Source organism: Spermophilus citellus (genome assembly GCF_964194105.1).
Source record: "Spermophilus citellus genome assembly, chromosome: 5".
NCBI lineage: Eukaryota > Metazoa > Chordata > Mammalia > Rodentia > Sciuridae > Spermophilus > Spermophilus citellus.
Genome location: NC_138186.1, coordinates 117,733,578 through 117,746,044, shown reverse-complemented (window position 1 = coordinate 117,746,044; position 12,467 = coordinate 117,733,578). Strand labels below are relative to the sequence as shown.

Genomic DNA, 12,467 nt, shown 5'->3' with positions numbered 1-12,467 from the left:
GTTTAGAGAGCTAATGTCTAACGTGAGGACTGTAGTTTAATATAGTTCTATTGCATTAGATTATTGAACTTATATTATTAAATAAGCCCAAAGCCATTGATTTTTATTTCCATGGTTTCAGTTACCTGAGGTCTACTGTGGTCTAAAAATATTAAATGGAATATACCAGAAAATTTCCAGAAATAAACAGTTCATAAATTTTAAATTATATGCTGTTTTGGTAGCATAATAAAATCTTGTGCCATCCAGCTTGGGACATGAATCATCCCTTTGTCCAGTGTGTATCCATGCTGTACATATGGCCTACACATTAGATACTTAGTTATCAAACAGATAGCCATGGTATTTGGTGTTTTGATATAGGGTTCTATAGTTTCAGGTATCCACTGGAGATCTTGAAATGCATCCTCTGTGGATAAAAAGAGACTACTATAGATTTTGGCTACTCTTGTCTTCTTCCCACGCCCCCAACAGACACACAAACACACATACACTATGTGAGATTAGAGATATGTTAATCTGCTTCACTATAGTAACCATTTTACTATCTATATCCTATAACATCATGTTGTAAATCCTAATATATACGATAAAGTTTCTCTAGTCAGAATGGCAATCATCAAGAATACAGGCAATAATGAATGTTGGTGAGGATGTAGAGAAAAAGGTACACTCATACATTGCTTGTGGGACTGCAAATTGGTATAACCACTATGGAAAGCAGAATGGAGATTCCTCAGAAAACTTGGAATGGAACCACCATTTGACTCAGCTATCTCACTCCTCTAGTTTAGACCCAAAGAACTTAAAATCAGCACACTACAGTGATGCAGCAAGGTCAATGTTTATAGCAGCTCAATTAACACTAGCTAAACTATGGAACCACCTAGGTGTCTTTTAATAGGTGAATGGATAAAGAAAATGTGGTATATATGTTCAATGGAATATTATTTAGCCTTAAAGAAGAATGAAATTATGGCATTTGCCAGTAAGTGGATGGAGTTGGATTATATCATGCTAAGTGAAATAAGCCAATCCCAAAGATCCAAAGGCTGAATGTTTTTTCTAATATGCTAGTTCACAATAAGAGGGGTGGGGCACTGGAGAAGACTTGAGGTACCTTAGAGGGAAGTAAAGGGAGGGGAGGGGAAGGGAGGGGAAGTGGGGATTGGAAGGATAGTAGAATGAAACAGACAATATTACTTTATGTATATATGTGACTGCATGACCAATGTGAGTCTACAGCTGCACACTCGGAAAAATGAGAAATTATATCCCATCTAAGTATTATATATCCAAGTGCATAAATTCATTCTACTGTCATGTATGACTAATTAAAACAAAATATTTAAAAAGATGTTATAGTTAGCAGGTTACTGCTTAAGGACATTTTTATATTATGGAAAATTTCAAAGATGCTCAATAAGAGAGAGCTGTGAACCTGATACCCAGCTACAACAATGATCAACTCACAGACATTCTTAATTCATTTATACCCCCTCTCATTTCCCACCTGTCCTATCTCTACAGGATTATTTTAAAGCAAATATCAGACATTGCATTATTTAATATATCCTCTATATAACATAATAAGCAGATCACAAGGAAATATGCTTTATATGATTTTATCTTGGTAAACTGTATGTATATAGGAAAAAGTTGGATAGAATAGTGATCTCTGAATGATAATATTATGAATGCTTATTGATATCTTCATTTACTTGTGTATATTTCCCACAGTGGACCTGTGAGAAAAGGTGATGGGGGTGGAGGAAGATGCTGACACTCCGGCTCCATTTCTCTTGTAAATTTGATTACTTTAATTCAGGCTGGGTACTTCACATTGTGAAACAGAAATAACCACTCCGCAGAGGATCCTTTCTGTCAGCCTGTTTTCTCCTTGGAGAGTCTGTAATTAAAATGAGCCACATTAGCTAGGTATGGTGAGGCATATCTGTTATACCAGCAAACTTGGAAGGCAGGAGGATCTCAAGTTCAAAGCCAGCCTCAGCAACTTATCAAGGTCCTAAGCAATTTTGAAAGATCCTGTCTTGAAATAAAAAAAATAAAATGACTGGGAATGTGGCTCAATGGTTAAGCACCTCTGGGTTTAATCCCTGGTAACAACAACAACAACAAAATTAGTCACATTAGCATCTAACATTACAGCATAGTTTTTCAAACTTCAGCTCTATTGACATTTTTAGTTAGATGATTCTGTACTGTGGAAAGCTACCTGTCTCGTGGGAGAACGTTTAGTGTCTATCTCTTAAGTGTTGGTGTCTATCTCTTAAGTGCCAGTAATGCCTTCCCCCTCCCTCACTTGCTGTAATAATCAAAAATGTCTTCAGATATTGCCAAATGTCCCAAGGGAGGCAAAATTATCCCTGGCTGGGAACCATTGCTACAGCATGTGTGCAAGTTGCAATGCATGGTGTCTAAAAGATTGCAGTAAAAAGTTCTGTTTCACTGGTTTTGCAGGCTGAAACCTTAAGGGGGATGTAATTTGTGCTCTGATGAAAGCTGTTATTGTGGTTAACTGACCCACACATTTAATTAACCAACCTATGACACGGCAGTTAATGATCATTTGCGTTTTTTGAAACATATCCAGACATGACCAAGATAAGTTCAACTCTATGAGAAAAGCAGAGGTCATGAATGAAAGATGGCTTGTCAGCTATGGCGGAGATCAGTTAGATTTGCCTTTCCAGCTTACCAACAGACCCATTTCATTATTCATTATTATCCAAGACACAGGGACATATTGTGTGGAAGTTAAAAATGGGAGATTTCTTTCTAGAAAATGAATGATGCTACATACAAACAGATTTTTTTGATTACTAATAAACACATATACATAGTCTCAAAGATAAGGGAAAAAGGTATTTAAATATTGCATTAAAGGTTTTTTTTCCGTAATGGAAACACTTTATTGGAGAACCATAGAAATGAGACAGGGAAAATATGAGCTCATCTTGCTCATTCTTTCCAAGAGCTGCACTGTTTTGTATGCATCATTGCCTCCCCACCCTGTTCTCCCCCACACCCCAGTCTAGAGTCTTATCAAATACCCCCATTTTAATGATTTGAAATATTCCTCATGTTTCTCTTATGGAGGGATACCCAACAATGAATGGAGGTTAAACGTTAGTAGTATCATGATCTTAAAAAAAAAAAAAAGATTATTTCTTTAGTACTATTATTGATTGCATAGAAAATAAAACTTCTAGCAAAGTCTACATCAGACATTGCTGATCCAAGTTTATAAAGCATTGTACAAATTGTGTCTTAAATAGTATTATGCAATTATAGAACTTAATAGAGTATATTTGTGGTTTATTGAGTCTTAATGGTTGTTTTCTTGAAATTGTTAGAGACTCCTAATTCCAAAGAAAACTGTGTAAGCTACTTGTAAATCTATACTTTATTTACTGACTTTAAACTATGCTTTCTTTTTGTTTTTCATGACAACATTTGGGATTTTCTTTAATAATAACTAATTTTTAAAATTACTATTGAGTATTTTTTGTGGGCCGGGTATCATGTAGGTACTAAGCATATAATAGTTTTGCAATATTTATAATCCTACCATATATGTAGGTTTATTTATCCACAGGGAAACTGAGGCTCAGCAAGGTTAAGTACTTTATCTACAAGCTTCACATTGCTGAATGGCAGGGTCCTGATTCAAATACAATTCAAGTAACTAGTCACAAGATGTAAGACTGTTTCTTATAGATTGTGTGCAGAAAATGTACTTGTTTGAATCCATTAAAACACAGCCTGTTTGCAACTTTCCTGGGAACTGTATCTAAAAAAAAAAAGGGTTAATCATAATGAAAGGTTCAGGAGCCTAAGGATGTGGAGTAGTCAGAGAATGGACTAGTTAGAGTCAAGAAATCATGTCAGATGTAGAGAAAGAGTGTAAGTGCTTTGTTCAGTGACAAAGAATAAATTAGGTCTTTCTTAAACCAGGAAGGAAAGGAAATTTTAGGGAGGAGAGCTCCCTATGGAAAATTCCCAAAATTCAAACCGGGAGGGGGCTAGGACTCAGTACTTGGTCTCTGTTGTCCATGCATAGGCTTAAGGGAAAGAGAGGTCAGCAGGGGCAACCTCACATAATAGCATGAAAAATGCTAGCATAAAGCCTCAGGGTGGGGGAGGACCTGGCTATAGTTTAAAAAAAACCAAACCAAAAATGACCCAAACCTAAACCTAATTCAAACCCACTTCAAACTGAAGGTGGGAAAGAATTCTACCGGCAACTGAAAATGGAACATGCAACACTGGACTGCAGGCTGTGAGCGTTCAGTCTGATTAATTAAGGTCAAGGTGATGATGGCAATACCAGCTGGGGAATATTTTGCCCAAAGATAAATTTTTCCCTCTGTATCTCTGCAAGACAGCAGGGAGGTGTGTGTTTGGAGCTAAATTAATTTGATTTACATCATGCCATGGTAACTTCTGTTCTCTCTCCCTGCTGTCAGATGTCTTAGCTGGCTTTTCCCTCTCCTTCTTCACCCCCACACATTTCATAACACACAGAGAAAGCACGGATTGGCTTCAGGCAGAATTTAGAAATGGAATAACTAATTTGATTATTCTGCAATGAGTGCTATTCTCTCTCCTCCTCTTCCCCACCCCAGCCCCCACGCCCTTCTCAAGGGAGAGAAGTTGTAAACCCGAGCATAAGTATGATTTATTTTTATATCTCACTTAATGGCACAAACTGCTCGACAATCAGAGCTTGTTCCTTGTAGCAAAACCTGGCTGCTCACCTATCCGCCTCCCGTTTGTCTTCTAATAATACCAATACCAGAAAATGAAGTTATGGCCGAGGATTCTATTAGAAACGAGCTTTTCCTGGCCTTGTGTCTTTCACCTCGGCCCTGCTCTGGAGGTCAGGGCGGAGGTCACTTCTTGAGGGTCCCCTGGTTAGTCCAAGCCGCTTACAGCCCGGGGACCGCGCCTCGCCCCTTCCACCGGCCGGTTGCGCCCGGCTGGGCTGGGCGGCTTCCACGGTCGGAAGGGAGGGAGGCGGGTCCGAGCCCGTGCCCCGGCCCGAGGGGGAGTTTCCAGAGTTGGCAGCTCGGGCCTGCGGGGCCATCCCTGCTGGGCCAGGAGCTGCCTGCGGGACCCTGAGTGCAGTCCCGGCCCACCCCCGCCATGGTCCGGGAGAGGCCTCCCGGGAGGAGCTGCGGCGCCCTGCACCGGTGCCTGCTCGGCGCCGCGCTGCTGCTGGGCCTGCGACTCTGCGTCGAGCTGAGACGCGCCGGGTCGGGACCCGCAGTCCACAGCGTCCCGCGAGGCCACATCCCCCGACCACCCGGGCCGCACCTGCCACCAGCGCCGGTCCCGCCGCGCGGTGCAAGCAAGAGACAGGTGACCTACGTGCGCAGCGGGCGCAGAGCACCGCCGGGGGGCGGCGGGAGCGGGACGCCGGAGCCGAGCTGCTGCGCCCTTCGCGGGCGGCCCCGCCAGAAGGTCAGTGGCAAACCCAGCAGTCTTGGGCCTTGGACCAGAATCCCCCACCCAGGCCCTGCTAAGGAGTTCTCCGCCCTGGGCATGACAGCCCGCCTTACGGGGACCTCAGAGTCTTCTTTTCTGTGCTCACTCAGGCGACTTCACTGTAGCATCCTTCAGTGCCCCATGGAATGACGTGGAACTGAGTTCGGTCCATATTCAAACAGTGTTTGCTGAACCTAGAGGATGTGTGCCAGGCCCCTTTCTAGGCTCCAGGCATCCAGCAATGAAGGACGAAGCCCTGCTTACTTTAGTGAGCGAAGGCTTTGAGTGATAGGCAGGAAAGGGAAAGGAAGCAGTTGTGGTTACCAGTAAGGGCTTGCCTGTTTTCCCCATGGAGGTCGGGATAGCTGGGTGGGTATCCACAGTGAGTGGCTTGTCTCCCACCTTCATCGCAGCGATGAAGTTCCACCTTCCCGACGAATTTCCCTGGAATCCCACCCCAGGTATTGATAGGGTGGCTGGACAGTGGTAAGAAGTCAAGCCCCCAGCGCCACTTAATGGCAAATTAATTGGATCTTCGAGGACCGAAGTAATAACTTGGGTTTGTCTTACAACGCTGTACTCTGTTGCTCTTCTTACTCATGGATCTCTCACCGCACACCTCATTGAGTCGTCCAGTTTTAACCTCTGATTAAGCCTCTGGCCTCCCAGCCTTCTTCACAGAACTCAAGAGTGGAAAGGTTAAGAACTGCAGGTGTCAGCCTGCCTTGTTCTTGGGCACATCACTCCCAATCCCAACACCAATTGTATCCTCTGAAGCAAACTCTCTCTCCTGCCTGGTGTTTCCTCTGTTCTAAGTATCACAAACCCCACACCCCACTCAAACCATGCTCTCCCATTGGCTCTGCTGCTTTCTCCGGCTGCCCATTTCTACCCCACTTTCCAATACCCTCCACCATTTATTTATTTATTTATTCATTCTTTCTTTCTTTCTTTTCTTTTTTTGTAGCAATTGGCATCTTTAATATTCAAGAAAATTAAGTCTATCATATATATTAAAAATATAGGAAATTTTATGCAGACATGAAGCTTCTAATTCAGCCTTTGTGGCAACTTTTTGAAGGATAACTTCCTTTTCAGGCCGTGTCCTCTGTCTTCCCCCACCATTGCTGTTCCTTTCCAGGCCATCCATGTTATCTTCCTGGATAAACCCAGTTGTTGTTGTTGTTTTTTCTTCCTCTTCTTTTTTTTCTATCTCTGAAACAGTACATCTTATGCAAAGTCTTAATTAGCTGTTTCATAAGAGAGCAGCCACTTCTTTCTCATGCTCCCCAGGTACTTTCCATGTCACTGTGTTATGCATTCAACACACTTGCCAGGAGCTTGCCAGGCACCCAATGCTGGGGGCACAAGATGAGCTCAAAGTCTAGAGGGGGAGACATTTAGTAGAGACATCTAGTGCTGTGAACAGTCTGCTAATTCAAATTTAGGCCTGGAAACTAAAGAAGGAAGAGTCAGGAGGGCAAACAAAGGAGGGGACGTTTGAGCCAGGACTTGACATTTCTTAAGAGTTTGGCTTCTTTTGTTCCTCTGTAGGTATCCTCAAATGTCGTATCTTTGATATCCTTTACTGCTCCCTGTCCCTTTTCTTTCAGATTCACTGTCAACATCTGTTGTTTCTGCTGTCACCTGTCCAAGAATTACTTTTAAGACTTTGTCTCTATTTCAGATAATTGGAGCCTGTCTACAAATGGCAAGGTTTGGAATGCATAAACTCAGAGTCACAAGGGGCAAGTTCACATCCATTCCCTTTAGTGGGATGCCCCAGTGATCCAGGCTGGAGATAGGAGTGGCTTAGGCAAGGGCCATAGATGTGGAGGTGGTGAGCAGTGGTTTGATACTGGATACATGTAGAAGATACATGGAGGAGCAGTTAGCTTCTGTTTGTTTTGCTTTGGTCAATAGACAGAAAGGAGAAGCTTGGTTTCAGGAATGTTAGGTTTGGGATATCCTTTAGACATTCAAGTGAATATATCAAATAGGTAGTTGGACATATGAATCTGGGATTGAAGGAAAGGTCCAGGCTGAAGTAGTGATTTGGGAGTCATTCATGTTCAGGTGGCATTCAAACCATGAGACTGAATGAGATCAACTAGGGAGGGAATGTGGCTAATAAGGACAAAAGACCCAAGTCTGAACCCTGGGACTCAATTTTATTAAAAATTAGATTAGAAAGAAAATAAAAAGGAAATATTTAGCATAGTGCCTAATGTGTCCAAACACTCAACAATGGTAGCTTAAATTTTCACAAATCTGTCTCAGCTCTATAGCCTCAGCCATTCTTCAAATGTAATTTGTTAAAACCTATTTCTGTTCCGACTCATGCTGACTCCTTTTCCTGCAAGGTCCCCATCCTCCTTTCTTCCATCCTCCTGCCCTTTCCATCCTTGAATGCTCAGGTCAAGGCTTATGGCCTGGAAACCTTCCCATACCAATCCTATTTCCAAGCTGATCTTGCCCCAGTTTGGGATGACAACAGCTATACCTTCTGTGAGCTGTGAGTTGTTTTGTGCATGTTGAGACCTGATAATTCATTTCAGATGGAATGTTTTGTCTCCAAGTTGTTCTCAATGGGAAGGATCGCATTTCCCATAGTGACCTCTAGCAAGTACTCCAGAGATTGAAGCATAAAAATATAATCATCTTACTATTAGCTGATCATAGGTATGTCTTTGGTTATATTTTTTATATATTATATAAGAAAGAAGCAAATGGACTTAGTATTATTGTAAAAATATTAGGTTCTTAGCCTCTTAAGGAAAAAGTTTTGCTGCATTTCCTTCTCTCTAAACATTTATTTATTTTCAGATATACATCTAACTTCCCCAAGTTCCTAGAGAGCTAGGATCTTGAATTTGTTTCATTTTCCCATTATATCACAGTTGAATTAAAATATTCCTCAAAACTGGAAAAACCAGTTACTAATCTGTCTTTCCACTTCTGAGAACCACACTTAATATTCTCTCTCTCTCTCTGGGGACAAATCTTGTTCCTTTTGAGCCTCACATCAAGACATGGTGTAATATAAGCTGAATGCACCATTAAATAATTGAAATAACATTTGGCAGTTATTTGTTAGGCTCTTGGGATTTTATTTTATTTAAATTTTGCTTGTTGGGAATACTGGTCAACAATGTTATGAAGTTCTTGGTTACTTTGCCCCAGGCACCTACCAGACTGGTAAAGGAGAGCAAGTTCCATTCTATTTTGAGGACAGCTTTTTGGGTGGATGAAAACCTGCATGAAATAATTGGGTTGCCGGCGTTTCTTGTCACCATGCTTCCTTCGCAGGTGTTAGAGGCACAAAAATTCAGCAATTATATTGCCACTTTAATCATAGCTTATGCTACTCTTAAATAAAACATTGTTATAAAAAAGAAAAGTGTAGTCCTCATAAAATTTCTTCCCTCTTCTTGCATCCCCCTTTTTTCATCAAGCTGCATAGAAACTAGCTGTTATTAAGTCCTTTTGTACACCAGGAGTTATAATCTTAGAACTTTATGAAATGAGGACAAATGAGAAATGATGGATAAATAAATACTGCCCTTTTTGATTGTGACTACCTTGGAAGCTATATATTCTTGTAAGTTACAGATTTCTTTAAGCATTCCATCAGAGCTCTTAATCTCTAAATTTTGCATACTGAATATTCATAAAAATATCACTGTGATTGTTTTTCTTTCCCTTCTCTTTTTTCCATCTGTGTATTATTATTATTATTATTATTATTATTAAACACATTTACTATAGTTCCCATAGGTGAAGTTCTTGGGGGGGTGAATTTATAGAGGACTCAATATGGTCTCTGTGATTTATGCTTCTTCATGTAGCTCTTGGGTGCATGCTGTATCTCTTAGAGCCTGGAACTCCATCTAAAAGACAGCAGCTTTTAAAATAGAGGGTTCATATGCACAGGAGAGACACTTGCTCAGGGGCCAAGCTTCCTAAAGAAATGTCTTCTCTCTTATCAGAGACACGTAATTTGACATTTAATATGTTGGCTAGGAGAGTGACTTCTGAGTCACTGAGCTGCAAAATCCAGCAATGTGTTGGCTTGGTTTGTGACTTATAGCTCCTTTGGAACAATGTGTCAGGGTGGGGGTGTGTGGTGGGGGGAGAGCTGTTTCCTCTTCTTCTGAAAACCCATATGGCAAAATTTGGTCTTTCTCATTTCTTGTCATCCTCCTCTTAGTTTTCTAATTCTGTGATTGTCAGCAAGAAGAATGAGGAAAAGTGGTATAGCATGCCCCCCTGATATATCCAACTGCATTGAGAGTCCTTGTTCTTTAAAAAATACTTGGAGGTAAGTTTGAATTTCTTGTGAAATATGGCTCAGCAGTAGTTTAGAGCCCCTCAGGTTTGTACATGTACCTACACTTCTGTCCTTCAGGAAGTAGCATGAATCAGTCCTCTCACACTGTCCTCAGGAGGCAAAGTATTTTCATTTTAAACAAAGTCATTGAGGGTAATTGAATGAGCTCCAGCAATATGTGGGTGTGAAATAGCAGTTGCTTAGTTTCATAAAGAAAAGCAGGTTTTTATTACAACTTTGATGTGCCTGCAACAGGGAATAGGGTTCTGCACTCTTTCCATACCCTGCAGTTAGTTCTCAGTGGGCACTCTGTGGGTAAAGGAACTGCTAATGGAGGCTGTATTGTTTTTCAACAACCGCTGGTGGAGATTTTAGGTTTTTGTGTGTAATTTGTCCAGTCCATTTTCTCTAAGGGAAAGAATGCCTTGTCAGTACTCTCAAATAGAATTAGATTTCCTATTTAGTCTGTGAAGAGAATCAGGGTCTCAGAGTTAAACTGGTCACTGTCAAGGCTGGTAGGCGTTTGAGATTTTCCATCTGTGCAATGATACCTTTAGAGTTCTTGTATTTATAAGGAGTTTGGCTCTTTGTTCTATGATTCATAGAAAGTAACAGGTGCCTGTTTAATTTGCTATGAGACATACATACACAGAGGAGGAGTCTACACAGGGTTGATAAGCTTCTTTGAAAAGCAGCAGTAGGGTCCTCTGAATATCTCACATTGGTCCCCATTAATGGCCTGTGGAGTCTCTGCTAAAAGAGGGTGAGAAGATTTGCTATTCAAGAAGCATTTTTATCCTGCCAAATACCTGAAAAGAAACTGAGTTTTAGGAGCCTTATGATTCGGGGCCATATATAATTTAAATGAATAGCAAGCTGGGCTGCTAGTTGATGGTGTAGGAGGTAAACTTAGACTATGATTTTGGTCCTAGCCACATAGCATTTTATGTTTTTTGAAAGTAAATATCCTTTTTTTTTTTTTTTTTTTTTTTTTGGTACTGAGGATCAAACCCAGGGCTTTGTGCCTTCTAGGTAGGTGCTTTACCACTAAGCTACAGCCCCAACCCTGTCTTGAATATCTTTAGGTGAAGCATCTAGTGGGATCCAGCTTACCGTTTTTTCCATTTACATTACCTATCTGATCTCTGAAGGCATTTAAAGTTACAACCATAATCCAGATGTTCTCAAATTACCAGTTGTTCTTCCTAAAAAGTGACAAGCAAGATTAATGCTGCTCAGTGGCAACCCTTCACATAACAGGTAAAGAGAAGCTCAAGGTCCTTTTGAACTCTTCCTATTAAGAAAGACAGTTACATTAAGACTGGAGCTGTGGCTTAGTGGTGGAGCACTTGCCTAGCATATGTGAAGCACTGGGTTCGATTCTCGGCACTGCATATAAATAAATGAATAAAATTAAGGTCCATGAGCATCTAAAGAATACATACATATAAAAAAAAACTTTTAAAAGACTGGCGCTGGACATTGGGGAGGGTTAGTTTGAAGGGAATATACAAATATTATTAAAATTAATGTAATACAATATTAATATGAATTAGTATTAATACAATATTAATGTAACATTCTTTTGATTGTGGAGGAATAGGGCTAGTCTGGAAATCCTGGCTTTCTGAGTTCTTTCTCCTTCTCCCTCCAATGCCACCAGAGTGACTAACCTGACTCCACTCCAGGGCCTTGGGTTGACTGGTTCTGGCCACTTCCCCCAAACATGGTACAACAGTACCCCTCCCTGTATTGGGCACCATTTTTAGAGACAGGGAAACATCATCTAATTTACCCAAGCCTTGGCATTCCCTAACTATTGAATATTATTTTTTGCACAGTATTTTATTCTCTTATTTCAACTAGCCCATTTTGGAAATCTTGGACCTGAGCACCTAAAATAGATTACAGAGTTTGGGTTTTTGTTTTTGTTTTTAATAATCCCAGACCCTGGCATATGTGTGATTTTGTATATGTATGAACCTATTTATCTTTATTTCTTAATTACTTCTGTCGAGATGTTTTCTTATAGATAACCTTATTTCCAAGTAGAATTTGGCAATAAGTTGGCACCTTGAATATATATGATTGTACATGATTTTTTATTCCGTGGTATATGCCTACAAGATCTATGTATATGTAATTCTGCCCCCTTGCTTTTTTAAAAATTTGTAAAAAGTTATATGTGAAGATTTTTAGTAGAGAAAGTAAATATCAGTAATTCAGTCTATGATCCCAATTAGAGTTCTCAAACCTAAGTTAGAGTCTTACTTTCTTTGATTTTCTTTTTCTGTCAATGCAGAGTTACTTTTAAGAAAAAAAATCATTCAAATAATTCTTCAGGCATCTGCTTATTTACAATCCCCTTTCCAACTGACTAGTTTGGGATTCCAAAGTGTATGGTTACTTCTATACCAGTTAGGACTCTCCAAGTTGTAAGTGACAGACCCAACTAGATATAGTAAAATCAGAGACTGATTTTCAGGTACTAGATGAAAAAGGAAACCTGCAGAAACCAGGTCTCTGGGAACCCAATTATGAACTAAAACTAGCCCTGAAGAACACAGTTATATAGTACCATAAGTTTAGTGGGTACTTACAAAGTGGGTACTTTTCTTGGCCACAT

At 40.4% G+C, this 12,467-nt stretch overlaps 1 protein-coding gene across 3 annotated transcripts in view; it reads left to right on the top strand.

The window, feature by feature from the left end:
- The first annotated feature begins 4,929 nt into the window (after positions 1-4,929).
- Positions 4,930-12,467, top strand: part of METTL24 (methyltransferase like 24) — a 93,886-nt gene continuing 86,348 nt past the window's right edge. For 2 of the 3 annotated variants that reach the window (XM_081294025.1, XM_081294024.1), the window contains exon 1: positions 4,930-5,487. In XM_081294025.1, the coding sequence (XP_081150151.1) occupies positions 5,170-5,487 (318 nt within the window). In that variant the 5' untranslated portion in view covers positions 4,930-5,169. The remainder of the gene's footprint in view (positions 5,488-12,467) is intronic. The other variant, XM_081294026.1, reaches the window with a different exon arrangement.